A 22,790-nucleotide genomic window follows, 5' to 3' on the forward strand; every position below is an offset into this window, starting at 1 on the left:
TTCCAGACAGCCAGCCTCCAGAGGTCACATATCTCTCTTGTGAACGTCCTAATAGCAGAGATGTTGTTAGCTTAGCAATGAGTGTATGCTCATAGAATTAGCATGCTCAAGGACTTCTGAGATGGTGACCTCATCCTGCCAATGGATGGTCAGAATATGGGACAATAAAGGTGAAAACTGTTCAGCTTTTTCTCCTTGAGGAATATGCTGACCACAGGTTGTTATTCCACTATTCTTACTCAACTTGGACATAATAGCTCTGTAAAGTCTGTATTGATTTCAGCTTCAAGTAGCATATTGCTGATGCTTGTGGAGCCTGGAGATGTGAAGTTTAGTGACTCAACCTTGTAAATCAACTCTGATGAGGACTTGGAGCATGTTTGTCTTCGAATTCAGGAAGGCAAGGCTGAACAGCTGTCTGTCCATTCTGGTATGAAAATAGACACCCTCTGTAGGCAACCTGAGGCTTTATGATGAAGTAGATTGAATAGGCTAGCATCAGCACCAGATGTTATACAGTCATAACTGACTTTAGCCATCAAGTTATCAAAGAATCAAAGATCACATTGAGCAGACAATTTTCTCGTAACTAAGAACTTTCTCTCTTCACACTTTCAAATGTCTTGGTGAAACTGATAAAGGCAAGATAAAGTGCCTTTCTTTGTTGAAAGCATTTCATTTGAACTGCTAGACTGAGAAGATCATATCACTTGTCAATCCACCATCTCTGATATCACACAGAAGCTGAACCACGTATTTACCCGGTATACTGTAAAATAGCCAAAAAAACACGCTGGTGCATCTTCCAACTTTACAATGTTCCTGATATAACCCAGTGCAGTAATTTAGCATTACTGTTCTGTCACAAGGTGATATGATGATATCTTCTTCCAGCTGATCTCCTAAATCAGGATCTCCAGTGCTGCATCTGAAAGGCAATGGGTTCCTAAAAACTACTCTTTGGTATGCAGGATCCTGAACTGCCTTGCAGTTATGCTCAGACAAAAAGCAACTTCCCTTTAAAAGGTGCAGGCTGCATTTTGAATAATATTAGGGAGGCCCAAATTTCAGCTCCCTCTAATTAAGCAAACCACCAATCAACAGAGGTACTGGCAACTGGCACTCCACTAAAAGGTACATGATGCCAAATCTGAGACCGCTAAACTTTTTGAACCAGGTCTCTGGGATAATGTGTCAATCCATACTCAGTTGATTTCAGCAGCAGTAAGTGAGCTATGATGAGCCCAAACACCCATGAATTGAAGTAGTGGAAGTAGGCATGTTTCCACTCCTGGTTGCTATCAAAAAGACTAGTACATGGGAAATGTTCAGCGAAGACAACATTAGGCTTGACTATGATGCCCTCCGATGGTTCTAATTCCACCTGAAAATCATTTGATGTTAGGTATAAAAAGAGTGATTACTACACTTGGTATCAGGAAGCAACCTTGAATTATTTTACACAGAGCAATCAAAATTAGCTTTACTATAAAAGGAATGTAGAGCTTTAATGTGTGAAACAACTGATCTTACTTCATTGTTTGATGAATCGGCTTCAACATCCATTAATAGATCTGCTAATCTTTTTTTCTCATCATCAGTCAGTAGCACAGGGTTCTTTGCTTCTTTTGCCAACTGCAAAAATTAGTAATTAGTTTTTAAATGACTAGGGCTAATGAGAGAAACACCCACAAACAACTTAAACCTGTTTAAAATTAGACAGATAAATCAAAGCTGGAAAGCCCAAAGCAGAGCACACTTTTGGTGGCATGGCATGGGCTGGTGTAGCCTGGAGCAGGATACTCTCTGCAGCATGGAGCAGTATGCTATAGCAGCGGAGTAGGAAAGGTTAGACTCTTTTTAAGTTATTTCTTTTATTTAATTCTGTGAATGGCGCTTACGTATGAGCAACGGTACACAGTTTTCACTATATTTTATATTGAAGGTGTGTGACAATAAAGGATATTCATTCAAAGATAATTTTTGAGATGAAAACAAAATTGGGCACGTGCAACAAGCCAATAATTGATCGAACACCAATATACTTCAAGACAATAAGCTACTGTTGCAGTCAACAGATTGTGGTGAGGTCAAAAATAATTCCACATACCTCAATGTTCTTCTTAACAAAATCTTTAACTTTGATCCTATTTTGGGGGAACATTTGGTTCCTTTGGTCTTTGTAATGGACACTTTTAGAGTTGGTTTCTGAAGTTAATTTAACTCTTTCACTACTGTCTTGGTAGTCTAACAAGAAAGCAAACAGAGTTTTGGCATTTATCAAACAGATTCCCGTCACCTGCTGAGCTGCTCCAACTCAATATACAGAATAATACAACACATCCTGCTCCAATGCTGATAGATGGGTGAGGGGCTAGCCAACAAATTTCAGTTGAATCAGGGTTGCTGTAAATTTCCATAAAACAGACTACTTAGAAATGAAAAATGATTTGCTCCACAAAAACATAACTTGAAACAAAATTTCTGCAAAATAAATTTTGCCTCTGTAAGTACAAACTGAATCCCTAACTTTCAGAACTGAACCCAGGTCTTCAGTGTGATGATCATTAAAAATAAGTACACGTGAAACCAATTTTTGGGCTTCATATTTTATATTTGGGTCAGAAATGCCACACAAAGTAGTAAGGAATATTAGTAAATGGAATTCCTTACTGTATAATATAATAACAACTTCACAGAATGCTTTTAAATGTAGAACAACGTCACTATGCTTTTGGCAGAGAATATATTTTTTAAAAAGGTGTCAAAGAAGGAGATATTAACCAAAGATTTGGTCAAAGATATGGCTATTATGAAGGTAATTAAAAAGACAGTAAATAAAGAAGTAACATAGGGAGGAAACTCTAGACTATGGATCTAGACTGTTGAAAGTAGCCAACAGAAGAACAAAAGGACAGGAATTGTAGGGAAGTCCAGTTTCAGAGTTTGCAGGGAAAAGTGGGGAGCTAGAAATGTTTACAAAGTGAGAACGGCAAGGTCATGAAAGGAATTAAATGTAAAAGGCACAGGGAGATCAGAAGCTGAAGACAAGAATGATAAGTGAGCAGAAACCTAGTTATGAATAATGAGATAATTTTAGCTAATTTTGAGAAGCATAAAAAGAGACAGCATAAAGCAAAGAAAAAAATTAAAAATAAGGAACAAAGTACAGATCCTAGAAAATGGAAAAAATACCAAATCAGCAAAGGATAGCAAAACAGAATGTAAGAGCTCCTACACGGGAGCATGAAGGAAATTTGCAAGGATACAAAAAACAACATTAAATATTACAATTATTCTAGGTAAAGGATAGTCTCAGGGGCATTGTTGGATTATAGCTGTCATGGAGATGCAACAGGATCTCTTAACTGATAATCATAGCTATCTGATTAAGAACAGTCCTGGCAGGTAGACTCGAACTGATCAGGACATTGTCATGGGGAAAGCAGCAGTGATTGGCAGTCTCCACAACCCTTTCTCAACCACAACAGTGACATGTACAGACAACATCTTTTTTTAAAAAACATAAAATAGCATCCCATGTGCAAATGCATGTAGTTTCTAGCACACACAAATGAAACCCACTGCAACCAGCTGATAATCATAAATTAGTTTCCAGTTTTTTTAAAAATTCATTCACGGGATGAGGGCGTTGCTTTTAGGCAGCATTTATTGCCCATCCCTAATTGCCCAGAGGGCAGTTAAGAGTCAACCACATTGTTGTGGGTCTGGAGTCACATGTAGGCCAGACCAGGTAAGGATGGCAGTTTCCTTCTCTGAAGGACATTAGTGAACCAGATGGGTTTTTCCAACAATTGGCAATGGATTCATGGCCATCATTAGACTCTTAATTCCAGATTTTTTTTTTAAAATTGGATTCAAATTCCACCATCTGCCATGGTGGGATTCGAACCTGAGTCCCCAGAATATTATCTGGGTCTCTGGATTAACAGTCCAGCGATAACACCACTAGGCCATCGCCTCCCCTTCCAGTGTAAATCTTAGCACATTCTGGATTATTTAGTAACTGTTGTTCCAATAGCAAAATCACATGTAGCAATGGATGCTATGTTGTAGATTTGGCAAGCACAGGCTTTTGAGTATGCTTTGCACACTACCCATTGGCACCATCCTGTTGCAAATACATATTTAACTATGGCCCAAATTCCGGATTTTTTACAACTCAGCCTGCTGAGAGTAAGAAAAAATAAGCTTTAACTTCCTGACTTTTCTTAGCATTGTTTCAGTTATGTACCAGCAAGGAATTAATTGTATACAACTTACTAGTCAATTATGATCACTTTTTGAGTTAATCTGAGAAAAAAATAAGATCTGTCTAGGAGAAATAGATTTAGTGCTCAAATTTTATATTTTTTTTACTGCTATTAAAATAAAGAATTTCTAATCTTGCAAACTAACAATATAACTTTAAATCACCCAGTTCAAAATAGCTTCCATTATCAGTTGAAAAGATACAACTTTTATAAGCTTACAACTTTATTATAAGATTTTTGAATTTTGAAAGTAGCAGTTAGTGATTACTTCAGCAAACAACAAGGGAAGAGGGGTTTAAATCAGAGCTCTAGTGCCATCTGTTGTTAAAGATAATAGCACAACATGTCTTTGAGGCAACCGATTCAAGATATTATTTGGCAATGAAGAAATGTTATATCATATATAAATCACAGGGTGAACCTACCGGAAAACAAAAATAGCTGTCGAATTTTATTCATATTTGCTCATGAAATGTGGATATTGCTGGCAACGTTATTTTATTATTCCATGTTACTGGCATAGAACTGACTTCTTGAAATACTACAGTTATTATAGTTTCTACAATGATATTAAGTGGAAAATTCCTGGATTTTCAACTTACAATAATAACAAAGGAACAGCATACATACTGCTGGCACTGTGCACCAGTGGCAGTGGAAACAGGCATGTAAGATAGCAGATGGAGTGTCGGTCAGGTTGCTTTGTCTTGGATCATGTTGAGCATCTTCAATGTTGTTGGATTGGGCTCATCCAGGCAAGTGAAAGGTGTTCAATAACACTCCTGACTTGTTACTTTGTAGTTAGTGGACAGGCTTTGGGGTGTTAGGAAAAGTGAAAGCAAGCCCAGCCCCAATCTGCTCTTGTAGCCACATTATTTGTTTGCTGTTCAGTTAAGCTTCTGGTCAATATTACCCGCACAATGTTCTGGCAATTTTACAGGTAAAAGGCAAAGTGAGCCAGATCACAGACTATAAATTCGGAGCCTTGAGGCATGCAAATTTCATACATGCAGATGGCTGATAACACGAATAATAAAGGAAAAGATTTTTTTTTCAGATTTCACACTTAACTTGTTAAACTGCACACAGATTTTCTTCTTAAAATGCAGCAAAACTGAAACAGAAGGTTACTTGAAGAATGCAGGTTGCAAACTTCAAATTTTGCCACTGTGTAGTTCACACACTTTCTCTCTTAAGAAGGAGGAAAGGAAGATAAAGAGGAGGAATAAATTACTCCAAGATATTTCATGTAGGTCAAATCAATCTCAGTAATATCATAAGGACTGGGAGAAATGACAGAGCATCACTTTTTGTTAAAGTTTCTCAGACATTATAGATTTGTTTTCAAGTTAAAAACATGATCCAGTCAGAAAGATTGATTACAAGACAGCATGCGCTATTGGATTTGACCTTTAAGACTTGAAGAAGGATAATATACTTGGAAGATTTGTATTAAGATACCAGTGAACAAAGATTTACCATTGTTAAATGCTCAAAATGACCGAAGACTGGTATCTTTTCTGAAAGTATATGCACAGGCATTGTCTAAAACCCATCTGTTTCCATTCCATGCAAGCTGAAGATGCAGTTTGCAAAATCTAATCTGGTTAACAAATTGGAGCTTTTTAATGGTACTTGTAGCATTCAGTTTTTCACAGGTCTTAAAATGCATAAACATAGAACATAGAACATTACAGCGCGGCACAGGCCCTTCGGCCCTCGATGTTGCACCGACCTGTGAAACCAATCTGAAGCCCATCTAACCTAAACTATTCTATTATCATCCATATGTTTATCCAATGACCATTTAAATGCCCTTAAAGTTGGCGAGTCCACTACTGTCGCAGGCAGGACATTCCACGCCCTTACTACTCTCTGAGTAAAGAACCTACCTCTGACATCTGTCCTATATCTATCACCCCTCAATTTAAAGCTATGTCCCCTCATGCTAGCCATCATCATCCAAGGAAAAAGGCTCCCACTGTCCACCCTATCTAATCATCCGATCATCTTGTATGTCTCTATTAAGTCACCTCTTAACCTTGTTCTCTCTAACGAAAACAGCCTCAAGTCCCTCAGCCTTTCCTCATAAGACCTTCCCTCCATACCAGGCAACATCCTGGTAAATCTCCTCTGCACCCTTTCCAATGCTTCCACATCGTTCCTATAATGCGGTGACCAGAACTGTACGCAATACAGTTGCACCAGAGTTTTGTACAGCTGCAACATGACCTCATGGCTCCAAAACTCAATCCCTCTACCAATAAAACCTAACACACCGTATGCCTTCTTAACAACGCTATCAACCTGGGTGGCAACTTTCAGTGATCTATGCACATGGACACCGAGATCTCTCTGCTCATCCACACTACCAAGAATCTTACCATTAGCCCAGTACTCTGTATTCCTGTTACTCCTTCCAAAGTGAATCACCTCACACTTTCCCGCATTAAACTCCATTTGCCACCTCTCAGCCCAGCTCTGCAGCTTATCTATGTCCCTCTGTAACCTGCAACATCCGTCCGCACTATCCACAACTCCACCGACTTTAGTGTCATCCGCAAATTTACTAACTCATCCTTCTACGCCCTCATCCAGGTCATTTATAAAAATGACAAACAGCGGTGGCCCCAAAACAGATCCTTGAGGTACACCACTAGTAACTGAACTCCAGGATGAACATTTCCCATCAACCACCACCCTCTGTCTTCTTCTCTAAAGGTAGATAAATCCCCGGGACCTGATCAGGTATATCCTAGAACTCTGTGGGAAGCTACAGAAGAGATTTCTGGACGCCTTGTTGAGATATTCGTATCATCGACAGCCACGGGTGAGGTGCCGGAAGACTAGGGGGTAGCTAATGTTTAATGTTTAAGAAACATGGTAAGGAAAAGCCAGGGAACTATAGACTGGTGAGCCTGACATCAGTTGTTAGAGGGGATTCTGAGGGACAGGATTACATGCATTTGGAAGGGTAAGGACTGATTAGGGATAATTAACATGGCTTTGTGTATGGCAAATCATGTCTCACTAACTTGATTGAGCTTTTTTTGAAGAGGTGACAAAGAAAATTTATGAAGACAAAACAGTAGACATTGTCAATATGGGCTTTAGCAAAGCATTTTACAACGTTCCTCATGGTAGACTGGTTAGCAAGGTTAGATCACATGGAATCCACTGGAAGCTAGCTAATTGGATACAAAATTGGCTTGAAAGGAGACAGAGGGTGATGGTGGAGATTTACCTTTCAGACCAGTGGTGTGCTGCAAGGATCAGTGTTGGTCCACTGCCTTTCGCAATTTACATAAATGATGTGGATGTCAATATAGGAGGTACTATTAGCAAGTTTGTAGATGACACCAAAATTGGTAGTGCAGAGTGAAAGAGGTTATCTCAGAGTACAACGTGACCTTGATCAGATGGGCCAAGGGCTGGTGAGTGGCAAATGGAGTGTAATTTAGATAAATGTGAGGTGTTGCGTTGTGGTAAGGCAAACCAGGGCAGGACTTAGATAGTTAATGACAGGGCCCTGGGGAGTGTTGCCAAACAAAAAGACGAAGGGGCACAGATGCATTGTTCCTTGAAACTGGAGTCATAGGTAGAAGGCGGCATTGGCACATTTGCCTTCATTGGTCAGTGCATTGTGTATAGGAGTTGGACATTGGTGAGGATACTTTTGGAATACTGTGTTCAATTCTGGTCTCCCTGCTATAGGAAAGATGTTGCTAAAATTGAATAGGTTCAGAAAAGTTTCACAAGGATGATTGAAGGATTTGAGCTTTAGGGAGAAGCTGAATAGGCTGGGGCTTTTTACCTGGAGCATTACAGGCTGAGGCGTAATCTTACAGAAATTTATAAGATCATGAGGGTCATAGATAAGGTGAATAGCCAAGGTCTTTTTCCCAGGGTAGGGGAATCCAGAACTAAAGGGCATATGTTTAAGGTCAGAGTTGAAAGATTTAAAAGGGACCTGAGGGGCAACTTATTTCACACAGAAGGTGGTGCATGTATGGAACGAACTGCTAGAGAAGTGTTGGAGGTGGGTATAATTACAAGATTTAAAAGGTGTCTGATGGATGAATAGGAAGGGTTTAGAGGGATATGAGCCAAATGCTGGCAAATGGGACTAGAACAGTTTAGAATATCTGGTCGGCGCAGACAGTTGCATCAAAGGGTCTGTTTTCCGTGCTGTATAACACATGACTCCATGATTGCTTAGCAACAATCTCACTGCTGATTCCGATGACAAGGGAGTTGTTTTCATTATGTGGAAACCCCTGAAAGAGTGTGGAAAAGCTGGAAAATTCAGAGGGTTCTGAATTACTTAAGTTTGATAGTTACCTCGGAAAGATTAGAGGGCTAAAAGTCCCCAGTAACTCCTGGGTAACTATTAAATAAACTAACTCACCACTGACTCCCCCTCCCCACACTTATACTTTTCCCAACCCCTTAAACCAAGCACCTCCCCCCGGATCCTGATAACTATCCCATAAACAGACAACCCTTCTTCCCCAAACTGATTCCATTCCAAATAAACCCAACATTCCAAAATCAGAGACCCACCCAAGACCTACAATCCCCACCCTCCGACCCTCCCCTGGCCAATCCAAACCACCACAAACCCTTTCCAAGGCCAGAACTACCTGGACTCTCTACCCCCATCCTGAGTTTTGTGATATGGGATTTGGAGTAAAACTCTGACTAGAAGAGTATATGCCTGAACTCTGTCTAACCAAATGGTGAACTCTGGTGTCGGTAAGTGGTAGCACAGAATACCTAGCTTTTTGTAAATCAAAGTTTGAAACTAATTAAGCATTATTTCAACCTAACACCAATTTGGAGAAAATTTCAGTGATATGGCTGAATCAAAATCTAAAGCAGGAGTGCTCAATTAACTGCTCCTGCTTTAATTAATTTTATATACCTTTTTTGTTTTACCTTGGTCTCTTTCTTTGTTATCTCTTTCATATTCCTCCATAGGGAGCTGTGTGTGGAATATTGGTGTAACCTCCATGTCTGCACCTGATGCAAGTAAAACAAGAGGAAAGGTTGTGTATCATAGTCACAGCTGAATATTTTAGAATATGAATAAAGTAAATTAGAAATTGTAAAGCAATAACCAATGTGTTTTCACTTTGTTACAGTTTACTAATTTGTGCATTGTAACTACAAAGCTAAAATTACAACAAGCTAAGGTCTAACTAGAAATTCATAAAGATTTAGCACAATTTCCTTGCTGCACTTCACTCCTCTGTTTATAAAACCAAGTTGTCCTTTCAATTTGGATTTTGCTTAAATGCGTTGAAGTCATACATTGATTTTCTAGAATGTTACATATAATGCCTCTTCCCTCTCCCAAGGATTAGGCTCCCACGTCTAAGGAGTAATGAACAGTGTAAATGTCTGAAACTTGTTTAGACTGGGCAGTCTAGATAGCCCGGAAGGTATTTTTGTTTTCTTTTGTGTTAGATTCATGAGGCCTGATTTGCTGAAATAAAGAAGTGTTTCAGTAACCGTCACTGATTTTTGTAAAGACTTTCAAGTTACAAAGTTTGCTTTAACCAATGGTTCCAACTTTATTTGCTTTAAGCAATTAAAAGATATCTTATTCCCGATGCAGGAGAAGGACAAATGAACATTGGGTTAACCAACATCAGTCAGGGCAGTCATAGAGTCAACACTAAAGCATCTCTAACACTTCTACCTGAAAGCAGATAGAGGGTTGGAGAGGAAGAAGGTAAGGTTTCTGACATATGATTGTTGAGCAGACGAACTGCTAGATGAAAAAAAAAATTAATATCCATCTCATTGAGCTTCTACCATCCAGGTGCTGTTGATAATGGAGCTGTTGATCAATCAATCTCTGTCAATGTGAATTTGAATTTGAAGTGTTCATTGTCACAGGTATTCAATATAAATGACAGTGAAAAGTGGGTACCTGCACTATGCATAGGTGCTGTTCTCATTAACGTAAAATGTAAAAAAGATAACTTAGAGAGACCAACTTTTCCTTCTCCACTGCCACAGTCCTACTCTAGGCTACATCAGCCCATGCCATGCCGCTGCCAGAGTCCCGCTCTGAGCTACATCAACCCACGCCATGCTTCTGCCAGAGTCCCGCTCTGGGCTACATCAACCCACACCATGCCACTGCCAGAGTCCCGCTCTGGGTTACACAGGCTGCCAACACTGTAGCCATGCTCCCTCTGAAGATGCCACCACCACTCCGGAGCCCATCAAAGCTGTCTTCCTACCAAAGAGCTCTCTTTATAAGGTTGGTTTTTGCTCAAACTTAAGATAAATTGAGAAAAGAGGAAGGGGAAGAAAGGGGAAAAGAAAGAAGAAGAGGACAAGCCCGGGCATAGGAGCCCGTACGCTGCCTACTCTGCCGCCACCATCTCAGTGGAGGGATCATTTGTAATCTCTAAGTAAATTTTGGGATTCATAGATCCAAAGTCACCTGTTCCCTCCAAAGCCTGCTGCACATACCTTTGGCCTCCAACAGGAAGTTCATAAATTATATCTGAAAATGATATTTTCTGAAATAGATGTTTCTAATTTGCATGTGAATGAATCTATTAAAAAAAAAACTGGTTCTACCATTTCCCCAGGAAGCATTTTCTACAGACTGATCATTTGCTAACAAAAATACAGTTTTTGCAGTTAGGTTTTGAATTTACCCCACGTTAAGCACATGTCCTCTGATACTATTGTCCTGGATATTGTGAAATAAATTAACACGTTTTTAGGCAAACAGATTTGGCATCACTGTGATGATTACATGGAAAAACAGTTTACCAGTGCTCATTGTCAAGGCATGCTCTTTAATCTTGGGTCTAACTAGAATCACCAAGGTTTCAATTTCAAAACTGGAAGGGGAAGCAAAAACATATTGCATAACTTGAGTACTGAGATAATCCAATGTCATTACAAGTTTTGCAAATTATAAAATGTCCTTCTTCATGTTCCCAACTGTATGGTAAAATTTGGCTTAATTGCATATTCATACATAAAGGCTGATGTTAAGTGATTTCACAAAGGGCTTTGCTAATGTTATATCAATTTGTCTTGGGTACTATTTTGTCATAAACATCAAAGGATTGCCAAAATGTATGTCATTCTTTCATAGTGTCAAACAGTAGATAGAAAGCAGTGTGGTTACAATAATTCCATTGGTTTCTTCACTTCATTTTGTACAATTAACACCATTAGATTTTCCCTTCACTCACCATTCCCGGTCGGTGTCAAAGCTAGAAAATTTTTAGTGTTTTCTGCCACCTCAGGACACACCACTAATTCCTCACTCTGAAACAAAGAAAATCATTACTTACTTTTCACCACAGCTGGAGCTTTTGGATTTTAATAAACAATTCCATTGTTACGATCTCACTATATGATTCTAAGCGTAAATGAAGTTTTCTCATTTATCAGTTTTATCATTCTTGTTTGAACAAAGTTCTATTATTCTTCTACAAGTATCTCATCCCATCTCTTAAACATTTTTCAAAGTTCCATACTGACATTATTGGTAGGACTGCAATGATAAGGATCACTCATTTCATCAAAAATAAATTACATTCATGAGGCATTTAATATGGGAAAAGGTCCCAAGCACTTCATACAAATGCAGTCATACAAAATGACAAACTGAGCAAAAGGTAGAGATATTTAGAAAGGAGACCAAAGGTTGGATCAAAAAAAATGCTTTGAAGAGTAAAAAGAGAAAATGGTGAAAAGGCTCAGCAAGTCTGGCAGCATTTGTATGCAGACAGAGTTAAAGCTCCTATAACCTTTCATCAGAACAGTGAGGATTCCCTGTACCTATCAGAGGCACTTAGTCCCCTCCCCACACACACAAACTTTAACCTTCCTCTCAAGTTGCTCCCCAACTGCCAAATTATCATAGCTGGACTCTGTTAGCATGCCCCTCCATTACTCCAGACTTATCTGAAGTCTAGACAGTATTGGTTCCTCTTCTTCAAGTTCTGACTGTAGACCCAGCAACTGATTTGTAAAATGTTCACTCTCACCAGTTTCCACTGTTGCATAGGCTACATGTGTAACCTACAACCTAACCTATAACCCTCAACATAAAATATTGATATTCTTTTGTATCTGAAGGTTGAACAAATGGAGAGGAATTAAAGGGTAAATAAAACTGCATATCGTGTCTTGTACTTAACAAAAGCAATAAAATCTTCATATGAAATGGTTTCCCTGAACTTACATTTTCTGCAACAGAGATTCCCATGTTCATATTCCTGCTGCTTGCTTTCTTCTGAGACTCTTTCTCACTTTTTTCCTACCAAATAATCAGGACTTATTGCTTATTAAGGATACTAGAGATTTTCATAATCTATATTCAGTGAACAAATCTTGCATTATGCTCAGTTTAATATAACTATCATTTGAGAATAAGAATCCACACTACTTGACTACCCCTACGTCCTGAGCATTAACATAGGATGAGTTTAAACAGCTTTCTACAGAGCATGGAATGTATGCTATGTATTGTGTAAAGGGGCTTAAGTCAAATGTAGTCCTAGAAATCCGGAGGCTGATAATTTGCTCCAAGGTTAGTCAGGTAGATCTGTGATGCTCTGGAATATGTCATACTGATCACAGGTGTTTCAATGGCTGGAAAAGAGTCAGAACAACTATGTGATTTTGTTTTTCTACTGTCACCTGTTTGTATCTTTATTTCACTACAATTTATTGGTCATACACATGGAATGGAGTAAAGAAAGTACGTAAATATGGGTAAGTCACTGTATAGTGACTCTCATACAGGAACCACAAGTGTAATCAGTGAAGACCTGATCCACTCTTGCTTCAATTGCCTGCACAACTGAGGAGACAGTAGCATAGTCATAAGGTAATCTAGAATCTGAAGTTAATGTTCTCGAAACATGGGTTTATATTCCACCATAGCTGGTGTTAAAATTTGAATAAAAATTTAAACATAAAAGGCTAGACTAATGGTGATCATACAACAACTGTTAATCTTTATAAAAACACCAAACAATGTCCTTCAGGAAGGAAAGTTGCCATCCTTACCTGGTCTGGTCTACATATAACTCCAAACCCCATTATGGTTGGCTCAACATCTGGGCAATAAGGATGGGCAATAAATGCTGCCTGTGCCAGCGATGCCCCAAAATCCATGATCAAATTTTTAAAATCTGCTATTTAATGTTAATGATACAAATTTGAGCTAGGCAAGTTTAACTAATGTCTTCTATCATCTTTGAGGTCTCTCAGTACCTTCACATACCCTCATTCTTATTTTGTTCATTTTACCTCCCTTGCTTGTTTATCATCACTTGCTTCCATAATTCCACATCATAACTTATATTTTCATCAGTAGCATTTGGTTGGTAAGTGTTATTACAGCAAATTAATCACCAGGGTAGAAACTGTATGATTTTCATTCCATAATGAAATGAAATCAGATGGATTTTGCAAAAGACAGAGGATGCAATCTGACAAACCATTTCTAGGTAGTAACAATGAAAATTCATCTCTATTTAATATTCTTGAATCATCTTATAATCAATAAGTGTACTGCTGCCCATTACATCTGAGACTTGGATACAGTTTATTGTTTAATTTCCAAGCTAGCACTTATGTCCTTATTTGATTCTCCACTTTTTAAATTTCAGGTTTTCCCAATTTATTTATTTTTTTATTAACATTGAAACCACCTCCTGTTTTCTTTCAATATACTTCAATGTCATGTGGCACATAAACTTAGGGGCTAATTTCATAACTTTTCTCATTTAATATATTTTTCTATCCTCTCATTCCTTTCTTTGTATAATTAAAACTTATTACCCAAATTCAGATTGTTTCAACATAGGTTTGAAAAATGCTTATTCTTTTATTTTGTGTTTTCAATATTGCCTGTCCTCATTATTCATTCTCATTATCACCTCACATCAGATATCGCAAAATTACCAACCAAACACTTTCACCTATGGAGAAAAATCACAATAATTTTGTTTTAACTTCCGTTTCAAAGTCCAAATCTTATGACCTAGGAGTAAATCCAACTGAGAGAACAGGCAACGAAACAACTGTCAGGTCAAGTTGAACAAGAGGGAAAACAGATTAAGAGGTGGCCCTGTGTTTTGAAAGCTCTGCTAAAACATCTACAACAGCTTCAAGAACTATCTAACACCAAATAAAAGAATAACAGGAACACCATCATCGTTACTTGTTTAAGTAAAGTTTAAGTGTATACAGCTGGGGACGGATTCTTGTGGTACAGTGGGAGTGTCCCTATCTACAGGCCAGATTAACAGGCTCCCAGGCCATTGCAAAGGACTGACGGCTTAATAACTTTAATTAGCTATAAATTTTAATCTGCGAGTCAAGGTCTTCATCATCAAATCCATTAGCAACATCATAACCAACTACCAAAGCACTCAAAGATATTATATATGGAATTTCAGTGTGAAATATTTGTGGCTTTTAATTATTTTAATTTCAAATGGTCAGTGTTCTTTTTCTTTTTGACTTCAGTAAAGGCTCTAAGTAAAAATCAGTTTGAAAGCATGAATGTGGAGTTGGATGCTGCAATGCATTATTTGCCTGTCAGCAAACGGATAAAAATGAACTAAATAAGTTTATGCAATATGTGAGAATTACCATGACTGAACTTTTTACCTGTCACAGAAAATTTTTGAAGGTATCAACTCAGTGACAGAGCTAAGAATTTTTTTAAAATTACATTAAAAACATAAATTGCACTCATTGCTCAATATGTGACATTAAGCAAAATGATAGAAAAGGATCAGAACATTACATGGGTTTCTTGATGTTGACTTACCTCAAGCTCCTCCCAAAGCTTTTTCCTTAGCTCTTCTCCTTGTTTCTTCACTTGCCTTTCTTTCTCCTGCTTCATAACCAAAATTTTATCCAGTTTTTTCATTTTCACTATTGCCTCTTCAAGTTGGGCATCTTCACCTTTATGGTCCAAATCTGCTTGCTTATTATGGTCTGGCAAAAGGCATTCAATATATTAGCAACACACAGAAGGTTGAATATCATCACAATTGAGGAAGTTCCTTCATCGAGACCTAACGTAACCTACTGCCAGAGGGCAGTCCGACTCGTGCAGGACACGGACGGAGTGGGGGGTGTGGTTAGTGGTGAGGAAAGCACCTTGGAGACAAGGTAGTTTTCTTCAGCAAACTAGGGCTAGCCAAGCAGTCCCCAGCAATCATGGCTGATGGTGGTTGTTGAGGGGTGGGAGTAAATGTTCCAGCAACAAAGTGCCCTTTGCCACCGAAGGGCTCCTTAATGAGCCAGAGAGTAGCCGTGAAGGAATGTTTCTCCACATGAGCCCATGGATAAGTCTTCCCTTGGAGGCACAGTTCCTCTCCTGACTCTGGTAAAATGCTGGTGGAGGCAAGGTGCAGTCCTTGATTAGTTACCTAGTTGTCTCAAATGGCTACCCACTGGGTAGCTGCTCCACTTCAGGTACCTGCCTTTGGTAACATGTCATGATGGAGGGAAGAAGTTAGGCTCCCCAGCCCACTTTCCAACCTGATACCAAAAACACTTGGCAAAATCTAGCCCCTAAACAAATAAAAAACAAAATGTAATCAGGACTTAAAGTCTGTTTATTATACAGCATTTATGATCATTAAAGTACCAAGTGATAAGGCATACCTCACGGTGAAGTTTTATTTTGTCTTGTTTTGAAAGGGGTCCTTTCATAAACAATTGAAATAGTAATGCCAAGTTGGTGGAACATGTAACAAATGTTGAAATGTTGCTCCTTTCCAATGGGAAAGACTGTCATTTTGCTTTCTCCACTTCTTTATTATGGATGTGCATGAGGACCCAGATGTAGCAAGATACAAAAGTGAATAGGCATGTAATAACCAATTAAGCATGATCTGCTATCTTCGTCGCAAATGCCTTTCCAGGTAACATATGCCTGTTCTTCTCATAGGGCAGAGAAAAGCAGAGAAAAATTTCCAGTTTTATTTTTGTGTAATAAATTAATCTTAGGGTCACAGCATTTCTTCTGTGATATTCTGAGGGTCTAGGAAAACTCTGTAGCAGAATAGAAACCTAGACAGACCAGCAACATGGGGTCTTACCAAATATAACAGTGGGACTCTATCTTTTGAAATTATTCCATTTCCAACTACCCAAATTTAACAGGCTCCTGGTTGGGAAAATCAAAGTGTGAAGACTGCAGTCAGGACCATTGGAATGGTTCCCCAGCAATTATAATAGGAATAGGCTATAGTTCAAGGCCTGATGTTGGGAATAGAGTCAGTAATCCTGAAAGTGGCTAGTCAGAGGTTGCAACCTACAGAAGAAAAGGGGTTGAAAGCTCTTGGAGAGAATCACTCAAACTCTTCCTGGTGCACAAGGAGATGTAAAACGGACATCCATTCACAAAATAGGAACTCCTTCCTCCATTTCACTGCCGGGTTTCCCAAATCCCCAGGAACCCACAAAGACACAGTTATTTGCATCTTGGGGGTGGGGGAAATGACAGGAATATGTTATTTTCTGATTCTTTGAAATATTCACACACCACACTACCAGCCAGTATAAAAAAGGTGACATGTGCTCAGATTGCATTTTTAAGGATTTAATCCTTTGACATGCCTGTTCTCACAAAGTGCCATTTGTCATTGCTGGGGTGTAAGAACAATATCAAGAGCACTGTATTTGGAATATTTGAAAACTTGGTCTAAACACAATCTAAAAATGATTTCTATTGTTTTAATGTAAAACAATCACAAGGGACCAGATATAACCACAGTGTCTACCTTTTGCACTTCAATTCATATTTGCCATGATAAAATTTACTTAAAATTTCTTTTGCATAAATAACTTATAAGCATATTCTGTGTGTTTTTCATGGATTTCCGACCAAAGGAAAATGAACTATTATTGACTCTCACACGTAAACACGATAATAATAGATTTCCGGAAAATTGGATACTGCCTCCTGAATTTACATGAGGAATGCTGGATGACTAGAGAAATTGAGGATTGGGTCAAGAAACAAAAAGGAAGCATATTTCAGGAACAGACAGCAGGGATCAAATTAATCCCTAGAAGAGTATAAAGGCAGTAGAAGTATTCTTAAAGAGGGAAATTAGGAGGGCAAATAGGGTTAAGGAGAATTCAAAGGGATTCTACAAATACAGTAAAAGGACGAAAGGGTAACCAGGGGAAGAATTGGGCCCTTAAAGATCAGCAAGGCCGCCTATGTGTGGAACTGCAGAAGATGGAGGAGATACTAAATGAGTATTTTGCATCAGTGTCTACTGTGGTGAAGGATTAGGAAGCTAGAGAATTTGGGGAAATAAATAGCAACATCCTGAAAGATGTCCATATTTCAGAAGAGGTGACGTCTTAAAATGCATAAAGGTGGATAAATCCCAGGACCTGATCAGGTGTACTCTAGAACTTTGTGGGAAATGATTGCTTGGCCCCTTGCTGAGATATTTGTATCATCAATAGCCACAGGAGAAGTGCCAGAAAACTGGAGATTGGCTAACATGGTTCCACTATTTAAGAAAGGTGGTAAGGAAAAGCCACCAGTGGTGGGCAAGTTGTTGGAGGGGATCCTGAGGGACAGGATTTACATGTTTTTGGAAAGGCAAGGACTGATTAGGGTTAGTCAACATGGCTTTAAGCACAGGAAATTGTGTCTCACCAACTTAAGTGAGCTTTCTAAGAATTAACAGGCGTGATGGAGGCATAGCGGTGGATGTGATCTATATGGGTTTCAGTAAGGCGTTTGACAAGGTTCTTCATGGTAGACTGGTTAGCAAGGTTAGATCACATGGTGCAGCTAGCCAACTGGATACAGAACTGGCTCAAAGGTAGAAGACCGAGTGTGGTGGTGGAGGTTTGCTTTTCAGACTGGAGGCCTCTGACCAGCGGTGTGCTACAAGGATTGGTGTTGGGTTCACTGCTTTTCACCATTTAGATAAATGATTTGGACGTGAACATGCGAAGTATGATTAGTAAGTTTGCAAATGACACCAAAATTGGTGGTGTAGTGGACAGCCAAGTGGTTACCTCAAAGTACAATGGGACCTTGATCAGATGGACCAATGGACCAAGAAGTAGCAGATGGAGTTTAATTCAGATCAACGTGAGTAGCTGCATTTTGGCAAAGTGAAACAGGGCAGGAGTTATACACTTAATGGTAAGGTCCTGGGAACTGTTGCTGAACAAAGAGATCTTGGACTGTAGGTTCATAGTTCCTTGAAAGTAGAGTTCCAGGTAAACAGGATAGTGAAAAAGGCATTTGGTACACTTGTCTTTGTTAGTCAATGCATTGAATATAGGAGTTGGGAGGACATGTTGAGGCCATACAGGACATTAGTTAGGCCACTTTTGGAATACTGCATGCAATTTTGCTGTCCCTGCTATAGGAAGGATGTTGTGAAACTTGAAAGGGTTCAGAAAAGATTTACAAGGATGTTGCCAGGAGTGGAGGCTTTGCTCTATAGGAAGAGGCTGAAAAAGCTGGACTATTTTCCCTGGAGCGTCAGAGGCTGAGGGGTGACCTTAAAGCAATTTATAAAATCATGAGGGGCATAGGTAGGGTGAATAGCCAAGATCTTTTCCCCAGGGTAGTGGAGTCCAAAACTAGAGGGGATAGGATTGAGGTGAGTGGGGAAAGATTTAAAAGGGACATAATCGGGCAACTTTTTCATGCAGAGGGTGGTGCGCGTATGGAATGAGCTGCCAGAGGAAGTAGTGGAAGTTGGTACAATTACAGTATTTAAAAGGCATCTGGATGGGCACATGAATAGGAAGGGTTTAGTGGGCCAAACACTGGCAAAAAGGACTAGATTAATTTAGTATATCTGGTCGGCATGGATAAGTTGGACCAAAGGTTCTGTTTCCATGCTGTGCAACTCTATGACTACATGAACGGAATCTCAGCATGACTGCCAATTTTTCTGAGGGGTTACCTCAGAATAACTGGTACCCTTATCTGGAAATATACATGCATACTAATGTCAATTTCTCTGTTTTTAAATTAATCATAACTGTCAACTTCGTGACAAATTTGTGAATATTTCACAAATGGGTTTATACTGCTTGAAATAACTTCCTGCAGAACATTTTTAACAAGCAAGATTAAGTATCAATCTAGATTTAGTTTATTTGTCACATAGATAAAACGAGCCAAAAGTGTGCAAATGGATTAAATTATATCATTTTTCTAATACTGAAAATAATCTAGTCTTACCAGATTCCTCCTTCGATGGTTTGGTTTGACCTGCAGTAGACAAATGATTCTCTGAATCCACTTCACAATCAGCTGAAGTAAATAGAATTTCTGAATGAAAGGAAAGAGGGGGAAAGACAATGCAGGTGATTATAATTGTATTTTCTTTAATTGTACTACATATTTTCTGATAATCACACTGAGGTATTTTTAGCTTCCACATATTTAAATTACATTGATATTTGAGAACTGAGAGCCCTGATCCCAAGAACAGAGTATTGGTTAACTAAATGTACAACTAAATTCAAAAACAGATAGTCATTTGGTAATACAGAAAGTTAGCATTTGTGAGACAAGACACATTTTGTCAAAGGTCTTCATCTTCTGCTCATTAGGACAATTTGCAAAAAGTACCAAAGTAAATGGAAAACAGCATTTATACTGCATGAGAGGACAGAGCTGATTGATTGGCATTGCTTTGACCAGTCAGAGTCAACTTACCTAGTTTAAAATTGGCAGCTAACTGACAGTCAACATTAGCTGCTATCTCTTCCGTAGCAATCCCTCTACCAGAGACGACCAATATTGTGCACAGTATTTCAGCTGTGAACTCAACAGTGCCTTGTAAAGGTTGGATATAAAAGATTCTACAAGTTATTAAAAAGAAATCAGGGAGTTCATCTGGTGGGTTGGTTGACATTGAATGCTCAACCAAGGTAAATTAGAGCAATTTAACTGGATGTTCATCTCACTTACAGTTTATAGGACCTCCGGTACACAACCCATTATTAATAAAACATTGACCATACTTCAAAAAATACTTCAATAGATATAAACTGTTTTAGGACTCCCTGAAGATATAGTAAAGCACAGTATAACTGAAAGATTTCCCCCCTCCCACTTGCGCATTAAAAGATTTGTATTCAGAAACCCATAACTTCTTTACAAGCCAACCAAAGTGTGAAGAGGCAACACAGTTTCAACCCAGCCTGACATGTGACCATAGCAGCAGTGTGCATTTGATTTCTTTTATTTTGAGAGATCTACAAAAGGAAATTATATTTCTCATCAACCAGCTTCTGAACTTCTCTATAAACTATTCCATTGTAAAGTTTCTGACAGAGATTGAACAACTGTCATCTTTAATAACACAAATTGAACACAATGGTTACATACTCAAATTTATGTTTTACAATACTATTCAGAGACAAGTTATAGCCTGAATGAGCCCTTATAAAGCTATGACAACCAACAAGGTATTTCATTTTAACAAGAGGTTCACTGTTTCAGAATCTAACCTCCCTTGGGAACTACAACACAACTCTTTTTTTTTTTACAATCAGGAAAGAACATTCTTGCATTATATGCAGGACACTGACTAAGCATTGTACCGTTTATTTCAGGAATTTCAACACAAACTGTTGTGTTCACATGATGCAGTGACTGCATGAAACCCATTTCAAATTGATTTAGCATTGTCTGTTTTGCATCCAGTGGAGCGCAGGCACTTATCTGGTACTCAAGTTTAGAGTGGATATAGGCTTGTTGCACAAAATTATCATACACCAGCATTTCATCGTCAGCCCTACTGAGAGGTTCACAAGTTGCTGGGGAGAAATGGGAAAGAAACTGTACTTGTACCACAAGGTATGGATACTCTGAATTAAAGACAGAGGAGCTTGATGTACTCAGCATTCGGTCATACAAAATTTGATCTGTAAGCTCTCAATGCCATTACTGAGTAACTGAAACAGGAGGAGATCTTTCTATGTACACTCAGGCATGAGAAAACTGATCCTCACCAGAAACAATACTTTTCTGTGAAAAAAACCATAATTCTCTTGAAGTTTCCATTAAGTTTTAGTGAGACTGTTTATGAGGAGCAGCAATATTTGATCTGGATTCTAAAGAACTTATCTGAACTGCATCGTTAATTTGAAACCAAAGGTAGAAGAACATGCTGTAGCTTGACAATTTTGGTATTCAGAAAGTCACCTCTCAACCACAAATGTAGGCGTAATGGAACACCGCTCTTCTGAAGGAGACGATGAATAGAGGAGCAAAGGACTTTGCTGCAGCTTAAAAATCAAAGCAAAAATAATCATACAAGTTGTCGTGATGGGTCAGAATCCTGAAGTACCGTGGACATTTTTAAATTTTAATTCCAAAGTGTGTTTTTTTCAAAAGATAGCTGATACACACAACCAAATATGGCTGCAGCTACACCATAGGAAATAGAGACAGAAGTAGGTTGTTCAGCACCCCCAAGCCTGCTCTGCCATTCAACGAGATCATAGACGATCGGGCATTCTTCTTATCCACGTTCCTGAGTTTTCCTCATAACCTTGATTCCCCTGCTAATCAAGAATCTATCTCATCCTTAAACATACAGAATGATTCTGCCCCCACAGCTCTCTCTGCGGGAAGGAGTTCCAAAGACTCGCAACACCCTGAGAGAAGAAATTCCTCTTCATCTCTGTCTTAAACTGGTCACCCTTTATTCTAGACTATACTTTCTGGACCTAGACTCTCCCATGCAGGGACACATCCTATGAACATAAATTAAGTGGCCGTCTGGAGAGATGATGTGGAGGTGCCGGTGTTGGACTGGGGTGGACAAGGTCAGAAATCACATGACACTAGGTTATAGTTCAACAGGTTTGTTTGAAAATACAAGCTTTTGGAGTCTTACTCCTTCTTCAGGTGTTAGTGAGAGAGGTAGTATCAGACTCAGAATTTATAAGTATAAGATCAAAGGGACACACCATTGATGAGGATGTACTAAACAAACCTAAGATGCTGGAGAGAGAGTGACCAATGAAATGGAGCATCTGAAGTGCTGAAAGAGACTTCAAATGAAGTGGACTGTAATCTCTTGTGACTACAAAGATAATGAAGGGCTGGTAATCCTTGCTCAATAGCAAGCCATCCCTAACAGATTACTTCTCAAACTGTAGAATCATTTTGCGTATTCTTCAAAAATTAAAATACAAGGACTAGGGTTAAAAAGCCAGTTTCAATGATACTGGAGTGGGCTATTGGGAATGAAGACTCCTGTACGTACCAGCCTGTGTTCGAGCTTTGGCATGTTTTGAAGGTCACAGTTGAAGAACTATCCCCTAGTTAACCTTTTGTTGTAGATAAAGAGCCTCCCTTACTCTAAGTGCTATAAACCAGTTATAAAAACAGAAATTGGGTCAAAAGAACATTGATCATCCGACAAACCCAAGAATCTCAAACCCGACTGTTCAAAGGCCAATGTCAACACTCCCCGTATCCTCCATTGCAAT

The 22,790-nt window shown here is 38.9% G+C and overlaps 1 protein-coding gene across 11 annotated transcripts in view; it reads right to left on the minus strand.

Annotated features, from left to right (window-relative positions):
- Positions 1 to 22,790, minus strand: part of fsip1 (fibrous sheath interacting protein 1) — a 56,661-nt gene that overhangs the window by 27,931 nt on the left and 5,940 nt on the right. For 8 of the 11 annotated variants that reach the window (XM_048600555.1, XM_048600550.1, XM_048600554.1 and 5 more), the window contains 7 exons: positions 19,522 to 19,611; positions 15,106 to 15,275; positions 12,502 to 12,576; positions 11,504 to 11,579; positions 9,213 to 9,296; positions 2,111 to 2,247; positions 1,534 to 1,635 (listed from right to left, as the gene is read on the minus strand). In XM_048600555.1, the coding sequence (XP_048456512.1) occupies positions 1,534 to 1,635; positions 2,111 to 2,247; positions 9,213 to 9,296; positions 11,504 to 11,579; positions 12,502 to 12,576; positions 15,106 to 15,275; positions 19,522 to 19,611 (734 nt within the window). The remainder of the gene's footprint in view (positions 1 to 1,533; positions 1,636 to 2,110; positions 2,248 to 9,212; positions 9,297 to 11,503; positions 11,580 to 12,501; positions 12,577 to 15,105; positions 15,276 to 19,521; positions 19,612 to 22,790) is intronic. The other 3 variants (XM_048600551.1, XM_048600556.1, XM_048600557.1) reach the window with 1 other exon arrangement.

Source organism: Rhincodon typus, chromosome 8 (genome assembly GCF_021869965.1).
Source record: "Rhincodon typus isolate 14 chromosome 8, sRhiTyp1.1, whole genome shotgun sequence".
Lineage (NCBI taxonomy): Eukaryota > Metazoa > Chordata > Chondrichthyes > Orectolobiformes > Rhincodontidae > Rhincodon > Rhincodon typus.